Source organism: Lactuca virosa, chromosome 8 (genome assembly GCF_052849685.1).
Source record: "Lactuca virosa cultivar CGN04683 chromosome 8, Lactuca_virosa_CGN04683_v6, whole genome shotgun sequence".
NCBI lineage: Eukaryota > Viridiplantae > Streptophyta > Magnoliopsida > Asterales > Asteraceae > Lactuca > Lactuca virosa.
This window is the reverse complement of record NC_136433.1, coordinates 295,369,600-295,387,713: the sequence shown is the minus strand read 5'-3', so window position 1 is coordinate 295,387,713 and position 18,114 is coordinate 295,369,600. Positions and strand designations below refer to the sequence as shown.

The 18,114-nt window shown below is 35.1% G+C and overlaps 1 protein-coding gene across 1 annotated transcript; it reads right to left on the bottom strand.

Annotated features, from left to right (window-relative positions):
- Window positions 1–305: 305 nt before the first annotated feature.
- On the bottom strand, window positions 306–4,968 carry LOC145132183 (DNA ligase (DUF1666)). Its single transcript, XM_079066883.1, has 6 exons — window positions 4,725–4,968; window positions 3,996–4,501; window positions 3,519–3,854; window positions 1,625–1,999; window positions 1,212–1,429; window positions 306–1,073 (listed from the first exon to the last, which is right to left on the bottom strand). The coding sequence occupies exons 1-6, from the start codon at window positions 4,865–4,867 to the stop codon at window positions 828–830; spliced, it is 1,824 nt and encodes a 607-aa protein (XP_078923009.1). The 5' UTR covers window positions 4,868–4,968; the 3' UTR covers window positions 306–827.
- Window positions 4,969–18,114: the final 13,146 nt, after the last annotated feature.

Here is an 18,114-nt window from a genome sequence, read left to right as displayed (position 1 = left end):
CACATTCAGTTAGATGTACAATCAAATACCATGGTTTCTTACTTAGTCAGGATTTTTTACCCAGACAGAAATTTCTCAGTCAACAATTTCTCAGTCAGCAACTATCAAACGGGACCTAAGTTAAATTTTTAGTCCTCGGTTTGGGCTCCAAAAAATGCTAAGGGCCTTTTTTCCATATGTTATGGGCATTTAAATATGAGAGGGAGAGAGAGAGAGAGAGAGAGAGAGAGAGAGAGAGAGAGAGAGAGAGAGAGAGAGAGAGAGAGAGAGAGAGAGAGAGAGAGAGAGAGAGAGAGAGAGAGAGAGAGAGAGAGAGAGATTTATTAACTTTTCTAATTCTAAAAGTACAAAATACTAAAACTGATCAAATTTGTTGGTAACTATTGCCTCGGATTTGATTTGTTTATTGAAGCCCTTTTCATCTAAAAACAAAGTGGTGTGCTTCAACATTATCCTTTGCGCGCCAACTTTTTATTCCAATATGCATCTTTCCCCGGCTTTAACAATCCATCAGCAGATCTGAGTGGTTAATTTGTTGAACGATGACAACAAGATGACATGATAAACAATTGGTTAATCCTCGATTGGCAATCATCATCGTCGATCATTATCCATTCGCCAAATATCCAATATATGCCTTCTCTTATCCATGCATGACCAACTTTTTTTTCTCTTTCTTCTTTTTCTTTCACTAATCTAATTAATTACCAAAAGGGGTGAAAGGGATATTCTCTATCATTCGAGGAAAAGAGCTAGGCAGTGTGATGTGTACATTCATAATCTAGTCATGAAAGCAATGAGCACATGTATGGTGGGGTATGCATCTGCTAATGTGCAGGAAAGAAAAGTGGTGAAGAATCTCTTTGTAGTTTTCCATCACAAACTTTCACTTTGGTCATCTTGTCTTCACACCAATGCATCTGCTCTTCACTTAGATCTGTAGTTCTCAGAACTCTTGACACCACTTTTAAGTCTATTAGAGCCATCAACACCTCCATCGCATTCTCTTGTTTTGTCCTCCTTTTCCTTAAGCACTTATGCGAGCGCCGTAAATCTATCAACTTCAGCTTCTTCTGCAAGTTTCAAATTAATATAGAAAGAAAAATGTGAAAATCATTGTGCAACTCATTATTACTCAAGAAACTATTTTATAAGTTCACATGAACCCCTTTAAAATGCATATTTTTTGGAAAAATAGAGAGAGCATTGACCTTATGGTTTACTTTCTTGAGCAATAGGAGAACTGTAGGATCCACTGTAGTTCTTGGGTTTTTGATACTAAAGAGACGTGCAAAGATCTGAAAGCGATTCTCCTTGTCAGCCTTGAGAAAACTCATGAATGTCTTGATTGCTTCTTCCATGATTACAAGGAATGAATCTGACGAAATTCTTGAACCCAAATATTCGTCTTTCTTCTCCTCATCAGAATCTACAAAAACCTTGAATATTTAATTCTATAGCAGATCAATGACCCACACACATATAGATTTTTAAAGTAATTATATTTGGGTTTCTAATTACTTTAAATTATTGTCATATGTAACATAATGGTTATGTAACGATAAGTTAATTAAAACAGATGAGTTAAAATTAAATATATAGTACATAATGAAATGAAGTGTACCACGGTATTCTGGGACTTGAAGCAACTTAGGAGCTAAACTTCTCATTCTGGCATAAACAACAGGTCTCCTGCCATTCTCATAAGGCTCGTTCTCAATGTAACGTTGTAAAAGCACTTGGAATTGTTGAAATTGTTGCGCAATGTAAGCAGGACATCCAGGGTCGGAGTCACTACGTGATGCTCTTAGTTGGTGGAAGTAGTTGTAGTTCCAATTAAGAGCTTCCCAAGTCAAGCAAATTTGTGCTACATAAGCGGCTTCTAATTCGTGATACGAATTCTGATAAATATATGATGTTTTCTTATTTCTTGATGCTAATTTATGAATGATTTTATCTGATAACGATGAATGGCACGTTGCTGATGATCTAAACGACTCTGAAATAAAGCCATCATTTCATTAGTCAAAATAAGTGTAGGAATTATTGTGACATTGATTTGTAAAATATGACACTCTTATATGAGAAATATTACTCTAATAAATACTAGGCTAATTTATTTAGGGTTTTTGGATTGCTTATTTAAAAAACAACTTTATATTTGTTTGGATTGACCTTTAATGGATTAAATAAAATCGTAGTGGTATAATATGAACTTTTCAATGAATTCTTTTTAATTATTTTTCAAAATATGTTGCATTTAAATTTGGGATATATACACTAAAGTCTCAATATTTCCATCGATTTGACAGTAAAGTCATAAACTTTATTTTTTTGACAGTAAAGTCCAAATTACCTGCAGTTTTTGACACTTTTACTCTTTTTTCTGGTTAGCCGGCAATTAGGATTTTTTTTTTGTCAAAAAAATAAAGTTTAAGATTTTCTTGTCAAATCGTCAATTAGGACTTTACTGTCAAAAAAATAAAGTTTAGGACATTCTTGTCAAATCGTCAATTAGGACTTTACTGTCAAAAAAATAAAGTTTAGGACATTCTTGTCAAATCGTTGAAAATATTGGGACTTTAGTGGGGACAGATTATACAAACATAAGCAACACATGCCTAGTAAAAAAATGTGTGAATGTGGAGAAGGGAAAGAAGGGCAATTTCGTTTTTTTTTTTTTCAGTTTCTTATTTCTCCATTTTCGGGACTATAAAAAGCGAACAGAACCCTGATTCTTTCTTTCTTTCTTTTTTGATTATCTTCTTTATTTCAAAATCGGTTTGTTGAGATTAAAAAAAAACGATTTAATAAGAAGCAAATGTTAAGGAATTCAATAGGATCTAGCTGACTAGAGAAGGTTTCAATAACTCTTAAGCTTAAAGAGTATCATAACATTAAATTTCTAACCAAAAAATGGATATATATACTAAAGTCTCAATATTTTCAACGATTTAACAATAAAGTCCTAAACTTTATTTTTTTACAGTAAAATCCTAATTAACGATTTGTCAAAAAAGTCCTAAACTTTTTTTTTGACAAAAAATCCTAATTACTGGCTAACCGGAAAAAAGGGTAAAAGTGTCAAAAACTGCCGCTAATTTGGACTTTACTGACAAAAAAATAAAGTTTAGAACTTTCTTGTTAAATCGATGAAAATATTGAGACTTTAACGTATATATCACTTTAACTTTTGTATAGTTCCACTCATAACAGAAAATTAATAGTAAAACTTTTTTAATTTTTCAAATATATGTTGTATTGAACTTTTGTATAATTACATTAACTAATTATAGAAACGTAATGCTATTTTTTTTTTTTAAAATACATTCCATTAAACCGACATATTGATAAAAATTTAACATAAAACCAAGTACACTAAATTTCTTTAAAAAAATCTAGAAAAACCAAATAGGAACAAAAGGAATTATTGAAGAACGGATATCATGTACCCTTTCGAAAAAGAAGGAAGTCTAACTTTACTTACTGAGGAAGGAAACTAAGTTGAGAGAGCGCACCTGTTTCTTGAAGTTTTTGTGCGCTAATTCTATCTAAAAATAACATTTCTTCATCATACTTTTGGAAAACAGTGTAAGACTCCCATTTGGGGCAACTTCTTCGTGATGAAGACGAAAACGGATCGTAACCCGGATCTCTACAATTAATGGAGCTCCGCCATTCAGATGAACTCTTGGAAGTGGATCCGATGGTGTTCGTGTCACCAAAGATTTCTTCTTGATCCTTTTCTTCAAGTTCAAGTTTCTTAGTAACCGAGTTCAATGGTGCTATACTCAAAAGCTTGTCGACTTGGGTTATATTTGATTCCCAATTCTTTCCTTTTTCACGATACTTTTCTGCATTAATAAAATACGAACAATTAACTATTTTTGAATATTCGCATCAAGTTCTTAAATCTTAATGCATGTCTGGGAATCTATAACGATCGATGCATATTCCTTGACCCGAACATACACAAAGACAGTATCACAGTATACCTTCAAATTTGTCGTCATCAAGCACAAAATTAATTTTCTTCGTCACACGCAAAGATGGTTCGTCTCCAACATATCTGAAAGAAGTACAAGCAGACTTTGCACGTGTTGTTATTGCTGGTGTATTCACATCGTATCTAAAAGATTTAGATGTCGATTTTGGACCAACAGCCGATGATATCATCTCTACCACCTCCTCTTCCTCCTCTTGACTACTGTGTTCTTCCGATTCAGATTCCGGTAGGCTATAGAAAGACAAGTCATCACTAATACTAACGCTTCTTTCCTCATCATCTGTTTCGTTTTCTAAAGGCTCACTAACGACCTCTTCATCAAAAACTACGGAGTTTTGACATGAACTTGTTGGACTAGTCTGAAAAAACGAGAGCTCTTCGCCATCTCTGGTTATATCTGCAACCAGATGGCCTTTCTCCGGAGTCTCATTGTAGTAATCCTCATCGCTTACCTCTTCCTCCGAAATTGTTTCATATTCATATTCTTCATCGTTTCTGCATAGAGATAAACACAAACATCAGTCATGTGTTTTTAAAGAACCTAAAATCCTTAACTTTCCGTAAGTTAGTAAAACATGATGAAATCAGCAGCAAAGACTTCATATGTCCATAGGTTATCACGTGCAAATTCAATCCAACTGAGTCGTGTTTCAACTAAACTGCTAAAACCGAATGCATGGTTTAGAGTTTCACTTAAAGAAGAAAAGATTATTATTACCTTGGGAGGAACGGGATTGAAGAAATGAAGAACAAGAACTTAGAAAGGAAAATGGAGGTGAGGTAGAAGAAGAGGAAAAGAAGCTGAAAAGAACTGGAGGCATTGTAGAACAAACGAACAATGGTTTCTTTTGAACATTGCATGTTTGTTGAAGGAACGAGAAAGAGTCTATCTTCTACAAAGATCACCTCACTAGTAAAGGAGTCTCTCTCTGTCTAATACATCAAAAAGCAAAGTTGGTGTTTATTGAACCCCTTTTCATCTAAAAACAAAGTTGGTGTGCTTCACTTTATCCTTAGCGTGTATCATGTCGCCAACTTTTTATTCCAATATGCATCTTTCCCCAGCTTTAACTTTTGATTCACCTCCTAATTCCTCTTCTACAGTTCTATAAACATTAATCTTCAAAAGATAAATATAAAAGAAAAAAAAAGCAAACCTCCTCCGGTATCATCTTTATCCTTATGTTCCCGCGCCACTACACGTAATATTAAATACAACAGTTTAATAATGCCATCTCTTTTTTATTTTTTATAATTCAATAAATCCGATCAATTAAGCAAATCATATAGATTCAATATATGTTCTAACATATTGATTGATTTATTGTATTACAATAGTATAATAACATAGTAAAACAATACGATTCAATATTTACTCAACATCCATATCAACTATATATCACGCCGAAGCCAGTTGAATGATCATGTTAACTTATTGTAATTATTAATTAATAATCCAATTGGAGATTTGAGTGATTAATAATCGATCCATCGTTATTTATCCTCAATTGGCAATCATCATCGCTATCTTTATCCATTCGCCCAATATCCCTCATTGCATATATATGCCAGCATGACCAGTTTTTTTTTTTTTTTTTTTTTTCTTTCGCTAATGTATCTAATTACCAAAAGGGTTAAAAGGGATATTCTCTATCATTCAAGGGAAAGAGCTAGGCAGTGTGATGTGTACATTCATAATCTAGTCATGAAAGCAATAAGCACCTGTTGCTAATGTGCAGGAAAGAAAAGTGGTGAAGAATCTCTTTTATAGTTTTCAATCAAAAATTTTCACTTTGGTCATCTTTCTTCACACAAATGCATCTCCTTCTGTTCTTCACTTCTCATATATATATATATATATATATATATATATATATATATATATATATATATATATATATATATATATATATATATATATATATATATATAAAGGATTGAGAACAACTAAATGTTATTTTTGTTTATTCTAATATTTTTACTTTTTTTATTTTGCATAAATAATAAAAAACAATAACATTATAATGCTTTTTTGAAAAACTTATTCCATAAACTTAGATCAGATGTATTACTCATGGTTGTTCAAAAGAAAAACTTATTCTCTCATCTCCTTCAATAACCTCTAATGAACACCAATGCCACCACCACCGGTGGCGACTCCACTGCCGCTACCATCGTCGACGGCGGATCCACCACCGTCACTTCTATACCTCTTTCACAACCTACGATCACATGCGAAAACTCCTATATTCATCGCCAAAACTTCGAATCTGGAACCGCCGCTTTTAGATCTAGATCTAACGCCACTGCTTCGCCTTACTACTCATGAACTGTCGTCGTTGAAGACACCAACAATGCCGACCTCCTACAGTTCCAATTTCTCTCTCTAAATGGAGAAATGTCTCAGATCTGGAGAGTAACCACTACCGTCAACGTTAAACGACCGCCAACATCTCTGATGTCAACCCACTGCCTGAACGTCTCAGATTAGTGCATTTTTGTGCTTTGTGCTCATGATTCTCGATCTGAGCTCTTGAGATTTGGTTTCGTCGTATCTCAAATCTGCGAAAGTTGTTTGTTATTTTCATCTCTAGATCTTGATCTATGCGATCTCCGGCGAACAACCATATTCGTATGCCGTCTCCAGAGGCATGTTAATAGATTCGTGATTCTGACGACTTTCCTTGGCGCTTCTTTCTCATATCCAGTTAGATATGAGAGTCTGTTGGTTTTCTCTTGTTGACGGTGGTGTTCCTAATCCATATCTGGTTAAATCTAAGTGGATCCGAGTTTTAACTGTAACGCCTAGTTTCTGGTATGTATTTTAACCTTCAAATTATTGGAATTTATAGAAGAACTCGATGAGTTGGTTGCCCTAAACTCATCGTGTTGGAATGTATTTGGGCCGTATGATTAAGTAGTCAACTCGACGAGTTGGGAGGTCCCAACTCGGCGAGTTGGTGGTAAGAAATGAAACTCTAATTTCGGGGTTTTCCCCCCTATTTAAACACCTTAACCCCATGTGTTGGCCTCACTTTCCAGCCTCCATTGTCCCTAAACCTAACCTCAAAACGCTAGGGCATTTTTGAGTGTTGTAAGCCCATTTTGAGTTCATTTTGGTGTGTTTGAAGTTCTTGGAAGGAAGTGGAGCTTGGTGCAAATTGGTGATTCAAGAGGGAGCTTCAAGATCTTGATTCATTGCTCCATTTCTAGCATATTTCTAGTAAAAAGTCTCAACCTTCCTTAATTTATGCTTAGATCTCCTCCTTAGGATTATTTTCCATGTTTAAGTCATGATGGTGTGTGTGTTGGGAGTTGGACGTCCCATTGAGGCCAAACCCTTCAGATCTAGAGTTTTAAGGAGCTCTTATGGCATAAAGGTGCCAACTTTATGGTCTTAAGGGCTCCATGCATCCATTAAGCCCTTATTATGGTCTCTTTTAAGCTTTTAAGCTTCCTATAGCCTTGCATGTGAGTAAAGCTGGGAACTTTACATGAACTTTTAGCCCTTAAGGTCCAGATCTACATTCATGAGCATTGTCTTGAAGATTTAGTGACTTAATGGATTAAGAGGAGTATTTCCTAAAGAACTTGGCGAGTTCATGGGTGAACTCGGTGAGTTGAGTCGACTTTTCCAGACTCTGTTGGATAAAAGGGAAACTTGGCGAGTTCATGGGTGAACTCGGCAAGTTGGATTGGCTTTTCACGATTCTGTTGACTAGTGAGGAAACTCGGCGAGTTGAGGAACAACTCGGCGAGTTGAGTCAACTCGGAATGCTGAATTTGACTTTGACTTTGACCAAGTTGGAATTTTAAGTGGTTTTGAAATATTGATCGGTACCTAAGGGATTGTTTCTGCTTAGGGGTTGAGTAGAGTTGTTTAGGGGTTGAGTAGAGTTGACTTTGACCAAGTTGGAATTTTAAGGGGTTTTGAAATATTGATCAGCTATATGTGTTTATTTTGATATATGTTATTGTATGTTGTGCGGGGCCAGTTTTACCGAGCTTAAATCGATGTCGGGCGGGGTCCAAAGTTGGGAGGGGCCCACTATATGTTTATTGTATGATTGGTATGTGGTATTCTGGGGGAACTCACTAAGCTTTTGTGCTTACGGTTTTAGTTTATGTTTCATGTACTTCTGGTTCCAAGGGGAAGAGCTCCGGATGACTGCACCGCACACACCATTGGGATTCCGCATTTGATGTTTTACTCTGATTTTATGGCAATAGATATATTGGTTTCGTTTTGAAATGTTGGATGATATTGGCATTACTACTCTATTTATGATTAAAAATTAAAAAAAATTTGGGACCGGTTTTAGGATGTTTCAAATTAGTATCAGAGCCCTGGTTTGAGGGATTCAGGCACACTCTCGGGTGTGTCTGAACTCAAACTAAGGTCTTGGTAGAAATTTTCAAAAGAAAACATTTTTATAAAAATGATTTCTAAAATAAGAAAATGGAGTGGTACGTCCGATCATCCGAGCTGAAGTAAGTTATCCCAAAATACCCATGCATGTTTATATATGAATTATAAATTGTGAATCGCATGCTAGATTAGGGCTAAGGATCTAGGAGAGATGCCTTTGTATGCCTGTTATATGAGCTTAAAGATTTGCATGCTAGTACTGATCAGTCAGTGATAGGATGGTCTGATTAGGTTATGTTTAGTTCTGTTTACTTGATGCTCGAATGCTGCTTGCTTTGCACTTTTAGGAGTTCCTGCTAATCATGGCTAGTTATTAAGCGAGTATGCTAAGTTACATATTATGGAAACTAAATAATTTCAGAAGGATAGGTTTAGCTCTATTGCACAACTCTTGTTTGAGTCCAACCGTTGTAGGGAGAGACCTCTCATTCAAAGAATTATTTAGTCTATATTGTATGTAATTGTATTCATGAGCTAGTTGGAGGTGGTTAGCATGAGTTCCATCAGTAGCTGATGGCAGATAGTGGTGTGGAGTCTGCCCTAGGAAAACCTAGGATGAGATTTAGTGCTGGGAGCTCTAGCTGCGAGGGGTCTGTTGGTTATAGAGTCACTTGGCTGAGTGAAGGCACTTCTTGAGGAAAGTACGGATAAATGTGGAAGGTAGTATGGGCCCTTACTACTGGAAGTAGAGGATCCGTACTCAATTCAATGAGGGATGTAACGAGGCCAGGGAGCTTGTGTAGTTATGATTTCCCCGATATGCGCATTGATGCTTATTCTGATAGTTTTATGGTCTATTTTCCGTATGGTGGTATTACGAGGCAGGCCTGTAGGCAGTTCCGGTGCCGGGGAGGGTTCAGGATCAGGTTCTGGAGCCGGGCAACTTGATGATCAGACGAGGGAGTTCGTCTCGTCTGAGATTACACGCAGTATCCTTGATCAGAATCATGTGATCTTTGGCACGATCAAGGAGGGTATTATGGAGATCCTTGATGAGAGGTTGAGCGCTTTTCGCATTGAGATTGTGGCTTTGATTGGGACAAGTTCTCTGACTTTTAGGGAGTTTCGAGCATGTGGAGCGCCAGACTATTATGGGGATAGGGACCCCATTGCGAGCAGCAGGTGGTTGGCAGATGTTGCCAACGCCTTCCGTACCAGTCAGTGTCCCGAGGGGGACAAGGTCAGACTAGCATCCTGGCTCCTAAAGGACAAGGCTCGTAATTGGTAGGAGGAGGTAGGGCGTGTTGTGGGTTGTGATGCTATTGATTCGATGACCTGGAGTGATTTCTCGACCAGGTTCCGAGCCGAGTTTGCACCGGTGATCAAGGTGCAGCAGTTGGGGCGAGAGTTTCAGGATCTCCGTCAGACTACTGAGATGGTGGCTGAGATCACTACTATGTTTAGGGAGAGGGCACTCCTGGTTCCGCAGTATGTTGCGGACGAGGAGATGAAGAAGGCCCGGTACCACGAGATGTTGAGGAGCGATATCCGGCAGTTTGTGAGTGGTTCCAGCTGCAAGACTCTTGAAGACATGAAAGCGAGGGCTAGAGAGAGAGATTGACTTGGAGATGGAGAGAAAGAGGAAGTCGGATTCTCTAGTGATTGTTGAGGGGTCGGGCAAAAGGCCCAAGGTAGTTGATGTTGGGTTTTGTATACTACAAAATCCTATGCTGCACATACAACCCTAAAAGCTTTGGATCTATTTTTTCTCTAAATATACATGCAATATTGTTTCCAAATCTTTAAGCCTATAACTAGCCAGCAAATGATATAAACAACTTGAAATACTAGTTAGGAGTTTACCTCTTTATGTAGTTTGTAGAACTTGTTATATTTGGCCTTTAAGAACTTAGCACCAATAGTATGAATGCCTCAAATGGAATCACAACACACCCTTGAACAATTGGACGACTTGAGAGAGTATTCCTTTCACACAAAATTGGCTCATAGTTCTCTAAGAATAGATGCACACGATTTTGGTCATGAGGAAACTTATTTATATGTAGGATTCCAAAGGTCATGGGTTAACCCTAACCCATACCCATGGGTTTATGATCCATGGTTCATGTGGCCCAACTCTTAGTCCAACATGGATCAATAGCCCAATCCATATGTTTCACTAATTACCATAATTAGTCCCCATAGAATTAATTAGTGTCTTTTGATCACGAAATTAATTCTAATTAATTCTTGATCAATACTAATTAAATCATATGATTTCATATTAATATATTAAAACTTATAATATATTAATAAATCATAAATAACCTCTTCTCAAAAGTCCATCCTAACAAATTGTCCTGATGATATGCAACTCAAATGGACCATGCTACTCTCGGGTCAAGTACATACCAATTATAGTTATGGGCTTAGACACATAATCCAATAATCTCCCACTTGGATAAGTCTAATAACTATTATTGCAAGTACGACTCCAAAATCCCGACTAGCAATCGTAGCTCTTAAAAGTAGTTGTCGATCTCTGACCTAGTCAATGACGCTTTCATTAGATAAGGGATCATATATTCATCCATTCTAGATATCATATGGACTGAGAGATGTATTATAATCATTCTCTCTGTCCATCTGTTGTTTCCCAATTTCTGATTTATGACGACCGACTAATTGAACAAATCAAATCAGTCCAGGCTCGGCCGAGCTCTTAGGGTTGTCATCACTAAATCATCGAGGGTCCCACATATATCGCTTTTATCCCTCTAAGGGTAAAAGGAATGGATAAACTTTGAATCATATGCTTGCTCTATTTACTCATCAAATCACACACAATGATGCGTTTTATAACACCAAGTTACTGGTGCGTTTTCACATCATCAATGTGCAATCGACATGTAAAGTGCAACTCATATCTGTTAGTTTCAAGAATATAAGATATTATCGTCTCATGATCACTCGTGATAAAATCCATGAAGTGATTCATATGAGCATGGGTTTAATCCAATACTCGAATCTTATTCCAGGAGCACTCATGAATATTGCAGCTATGTATAAAACACCTAGAGAAACTACAGACCCATTCATGACAGTCTTGCTTCAATACCAACTTCCAAAGTATGATCGACTGTGGACAGTTTGTATAACCTAGTTATTCGGGAAGTCAAAACATGCAAAATGAAACACAAGAATAATACTAATCCTATATGGCCCCAAAACTTTTGAGAGTAAATAAAACACCTTTTAATTAATCACCATATTGATTACATATTATTCATTGTATAATTTTTCGAATAATCAACTTAATACTTGAATTAAAACAATAGTTATGCCATGCTCCAAGCATGCACACTATGTTTACCTATGGTCCTTTCTTTGTGAAACAGATCAATTGACAACATTTCAATGATGCTCATTTCACAATTCCAAATCCTTATTGTAAATGTAAGAATACACGATTCTTTGCCATTTATTGAAAGCTGTTAGATTCTAAACTTATATGCAATGATCCTCTTGTAATGAATATGCACAAAAGTCATAAAGACTTGGCAACAAACTTTACAAATTATTCCAGTGGAGAGCAATTACATGGAACGAAGTCTCACATTCAAAGTACATTCCTTTGAACATCCTTCTTGCATTAATTTTCCTAATCTTACACAGATTTAAAGAATAACTTCCACCTATGGAAACATTTCCATATTCCCATTTTGACTATCACTTCTGAACAAGAGTTTCCTCTTTTCAGAATATGTCAATATGGTCCTACCAAAAATTTACACCATACTTCCAATTGTCCACGAGCAACCAATCTTTGGTAAACCTCATATTGTCATCGACAATTGCTTAATCATTTTAGTCATATCCGGTTCTATTCCCTTTTCCCTCATAATGTCCTAGGCATTTGTAAAATTTAGAACGTATGAATATTATAGCACATATAATTGATATATCCAAATCATATGGGACACGATACATGATGTCTCACATAAAGACATGATACTTAACCAGTCTTTTGCTATAATATTTCTATTTGCCATGTTCTCACAATTCAGACTATGAAGAGGGATGCCGTAATCATAACGAATTTTGAGAATGCAATTAACATTTCCATATATAGAATTTCCTTATGTTGAACCATTCCAACATAACATTCATATATATATATATATATATATATATATATATATATATATATATATATATATATATATATATATATATATATATATATATATATATATATATATATTTGACTAAATTTGATTAAAATCTCAATCCAAGCTTTAGAATTGGAATGAAGTATAATTTCCTCTACCTTAATTATAGCAAAACCAAATTTTCAAACCATGCAACTTTGCAAATTGAAACTTTTGTTTTCTATAATTAACATTGATAACCTGCAACACTTAACATAATAATCATGCTCCCACTAACATGATAATTATATCCTTATTAGCATAACACTTATACTCCCACTAGCTTTGACATGTATCCAGAAATCAGCTGGACTTCTAGAAATCAATACTTATTGACTTTCTTACCAAAGTTTAGATTTCTGATACGAGATGCTTCAATAAAACTTTGTCTAAGCTTCCAAAAATCATACACCTTTCCTTAGATAGCTCACATGTGAGTCTAAATAATTTTAGAACTATGAAGGGGGATGCTGTAATCATAGTCTTAAATGTTTAGACCTTTGTCATTGCTCAGAATTCGAAATATGAAGAGGGATGTCGTAATCATAATCGAATTTGAGAAATGCAAGTATCACAATTGCTATATATTTAAAATCTACTTAGTGAAAGCGTTTACTCACCATCATTTTCATGAATCGGAGAGAAACCTTATGACACTTTGATTTTTATGGTGTATGTGTTCCTAGCCATGTGAATTTGTCAAAACCATAATCACAAGACAAGGTTAGTGACAAATCCAAACTCATATGAACTGAACTTATTCTATCTTAATTTCGTGCCACCTGGCAGCTCAAGGCCTACCATTGCTTCCAGGTTATTTCGCAAACAATTGAGAACTCATAGAACTCACAAGCATAGTCAACCAACTGGAATGGCATAGAAACAAGAATATGTCAACACGATAGGTTACAAACCTCAAGTTGTGTGCTAGTGATTAACAATACCCTTGATTAGTTCTTGAAAATTTTTAAGATCTTTAAGACTCCCACTGACCTCTTGACATATAAGATTCACTTTGTTAAGGAACATTACTTGACAAAAATATATTCCTCTTGACATATAAGATTCACTTTGTCAAGGAACATTACTTGACAAAAATATATTCAAGAGTCAGTGCGGATTCTTATCAAGATAAACACTTCACACAATCGGTCTTAGTTGGTCTTTGTTTTTTCGAAAACATCACAACTTACCAATTGCAAATGTACAAAAGTAAGAAACTTTTTACCACTGTTTTGAAAACCGGACCGGACCGGGCGGTTGAACCGGTTCAACCGGGAACCGGTCAGGTTACCGGTTTTAAGTAGCCCAAAAATCGGCTGTTATTGAACCGGTAAAAAACCAAACGGTTCACAAAAAACCGGTTTAAACCGGACTGGTTCGACCAAAAAAACCGGCCTGAATGATCATTATACTGGAGGCTTTTAAAAAACAAACCCCGGCCTAGAAAACCCAATACGCGTTTTCTTTTGTTTAAGCTGAACGAATTTACGTCGGGAAATTAAATATCCTCCTACTTTTTGTCCCTACATATCCTCCTACCCAATGAAATGGTAACATGTGTAACATTTAATGCTTATTTAATGAGATTTAATGATATTTTAGGATACTAATATGACACATGTCATCATTTAAATGGGTAGGAGGATTGGTAGGATTAAAAGGTAGGAGGATGTTTAATTTCTCATTTGCGTCTGCTATATATAAAACAATATAAGCCTATTTTTTCATTACACCCACCGATGTGGGATAAAACACAACGCAAACTTGGATATCTTCTTTACTTTTCTAATTTTCTTCTAGGCTCCTAAAAAAACATATATCATTGCTTCTCGTTCAATAATCAATACTTTCAATCCATTGTTAATTTTCAAAGAAATTAATTAAATAACTTTTATGCTTTTATACATGTATATAGTTATAATATTGTTCATTGTTAAAGAAAATCATATTTATTAATACTTTATTGTGCAATATACTCTTCATGTTCCATATATATATATATATATATATATATATATATATATATATATATATATATATATATATATATATATATATATATAGTCCGGTTTTTACGGTTTTCAGGACCGGTCCGACCGGTTGAACCAACTGAACCATCGAACCGGTCCTAAAAACCGTAAAAACCGGACTATATATATATCTATCTATATATATATATATATATATATATATATATATATATATATATATATATATATAGTCCGGTTTTTACGGTTTTCAGGACCGGTCCGACCGGTTGAACCAACTGAACCATCGAACCGCTAAGACGGCTGGTTCAATGTCCGGTCCGGTTTTCAAAACCTTGCTTTTTTACTCTACATTTGACAAGTGTTATAAACCTTTGTTAAGATTATGTCACTCAAGGCTCCATCTTGGAGTATGACTCTAAGACTCGATTTTTGGAACAAAGTATGATTCATCTTTTGATTTAACCATTTCAACTGTTCATGATTCCTCTTCTTAGCCATACAAATGCACTAAGATGTCCTTAGAGGATCAATTGTGATATGGTTACATAATCACTAAGATAATCATAAACAAGATACTCAAGTACTCTCCCATCTTTTCAGATTAGAGAAACTTTTACCTTTCTGCCTAATTTGATTCTTCTTATTCGTTCTGCCAAACATTGAAACTTTTTCAATGATTCAGAATTAGACTTAATCTTGTAAGTATAACCATATTTACTAAACTTTAGTAAATCATAACAAATAGTCTTATCATTCTTCGTGGTGGACCTGACCAGCGCACAACCAAGTGTACCCGATCCCCTAGTCCTTCACTTGACTCACATATACATGTGAACAAGGAATTAGTCTTAATTTCCCAAAGATGATGTTCTCATTCATCATACAATACAAGTTGCATGATTCCAAGTTTCTATCCAACTGAAACTTGGTTGATGAGAATCTTTCCTTATTTGGTAGATTACGACACTACCACAAACGAAAGAATCAAAACTATTTTCCAATATGGCTATCAGTGGAAACATATAAACAACAATTTTCACAAATGCCATTGTAAGGATACTTAAAATAAATAAAATCAAAAAATTTCTTTTTATTTAAAAATTTGTGGAAAACTTATCCTTACAATGCAAATACACATGAAAACTATGTTGTTATCTATTCCTAAGCAATCTATCATAACTCTTAAGCAGCAGCTCAAAATTCTGATCATCGGACCATGCGATCGAAACCCATCTCTTCACGATCAGAATCAACTTACTCTTCTTTTAAGCTTCCTTTGATTCTCTAAAACATCAAAATATAATTACATTATATCATGTATTAAAAATCTCCAAATAGGAACTTAATAGAGTTAGATAATGGAGTTTACCTGGCGTAGAGTCAAACATTTTGACTTTACCATCTCTTAGATCTCTCAGGTAGTCATGGCAACTTCGCTTCCAATGTCCCTTTTATTGCCAAAAACAATCTTAGAACTGGCATTTCTCTTATGTTCAAACTTCTTTACTTTAGCCAATTTATCTCTCCTAGGAGAAGAAATCATATCTGGATTGTTTCATGGAAACTTGGGAAGCAGATCTTCCAATCAAATTTGCTTTACCAGTGCTCCAAATCATCGTTGATTCAGCAGCAAGAAGCAAATTGGTAAGTTCGATAAGGGTCATGTCGTGATCTGTCATCAGGGAGTGACCGAAAAACCAAGTCAACGGCCATCTTCCTCGAGACTTCGACACCGACGCTCCCAGCCTGTCAATATGTAACTTGATCTCCAAGACCTGAACACATAAAGACTTTGCTTTCCAATAGGGATTGAGTGACCTTGAACTTTTCAAGTCTTTGAACTTGTGGGTTAGAGAGAATAATTAAAGGAGGTGGAGGAGGTGAAGTATGATTTCTAGTACCATTAATGCATGACAAACATATTAATCTTTCACCTTGATCACCATGTGGGATATCATCTTCATTACGAAAGCTTATTTCCAAAAGGATAAGGAAGACCATATTTGTTAGAACTAGACATCTATGAGGGAGAAATTCAATTTTAGTTGATTTTAAGTCATTAATATAACACCTAATATTTAATATTAAGGCTAGGACCCAACACAATACTTTATAACTTGGAAGAGGGATGCCGTAATCCAAACTACAAAATATTTGAAGGTAGGTAAATGACGATTTACTAATTTCCACCATGAAAAACGAAATTTAACATTAAATTTTAATTGGATTGAAACTCCTAGATCCTTTGAGATTCATTGAACTATTCAATGACATGTTTAAATCTCGATTGTGCCCTTCAAGTTTGTGACTGGGATGCCGAGGATCACAAACAAGGAGTGAATAACCATGCAAATTAGCTTGGTACACCCAATGTTACAACCACCTAATCAATGTGCCGGTTAACCACACACGCTCCATTGATCTATGATTAACATCAAGCTACCCTTTGCCACACATTGTCAGTCCCATGTTAGTGTGCCGGTTAACCACACACGCTCCACTAACGACTTAACAAGGTGCAAAGTGTAATTTCATGGGTTAGCACCATATTCACATTTTTCCTAAAGTAATTAAGATTGAGAATTTAATAAAAGTTTAGTTACTTTATATTTATCATTATACTTTTAATGAAGGAAGAATTAGAGTCCTATCCTACCCGTTCGGCTAACGACCCTCCACCAGTCAAGGAAGCGGTGGGTGAGAGTGGACACCCATTAAACTGCCATTTTATAGGAAGTAACCTTATACCCCCCTTATAGACTGGCTTCGTGAATGAGGTCTACTAACGGTAAGACTGACTTTCTTATATATATATATATATATATATATATATATATATATATATATATATATATATATATATATATATATATATATATATATATATATATATATATATATATATATATATATATATATATTGAACGTATAATATTATAATAGTATAAGGATTGAATTTTAAACTTTTAAAATTCTAGGGTTTGGAACAAAATGTGTAAAAAAAAAGACTTTACATTTACAAATTCCAAAACTTGAGGGCAAGTTTTGAAACTTTTCAAAACTCTTGGATTTTCATAACTTATAAGTTTAATAAAGGTTTTATGAAAAGGACTCTTGAATTCCATAACTTGAGGACAAGTGATGGAGTTCATAAAAAACATTTATGAAAGACTTTTCATGTTCCATAACTTGAGGAAAAGTTATGGAAGACTTAAAACCATTTTATGATGACATTTAAAAATGAGACTTTTCACTTTCCATAACTTGAGGACAAGTTATGGATTTCATCAAAAACATTTAGATCAAAAATTGTAACTAACAAAATCAAACAATTTGTCTATGATCTAATTAAACTCATAAATTAAGATAATAACTACAAGAAAAACGCCATTTTGCTAGGGAAGGTCGCTATGGAACGTATTTTCATTGTTAATCTGCAATGGATCGTGCTATGGAATTTCGTTCCATAGAAATGTTGCTACCACATTCTCTACGTATTTTATTTCTAGTAGCGAGAATAGGACTTGCTAGGGA

Excerpts from the sequence above, each read along its gene's own strand:
- LOC145132183 (XM_079066883.1), bottom strand. The coding sequence starts at position 4,867 with ATGCAATGTTCAAAAGAAACCATTGTTCGTTTGTTCTACAATGCCTCC. Across the intron at positions 4,502-4,724 it reads TCAATCCCGTTCCTCCCAAG|AAACGATGAAGAATATGAAT; the intron begins GTAATAATAATC and ends ATCTCTATGCAG. Across the intron at positions 3,855-3,995 it reads TGATGACGACAAATTTGAAG|AAAAGTATCGTGAAAAAGGA; the intron begins GTATACTGTGAT and ends TTATTAATGCAG.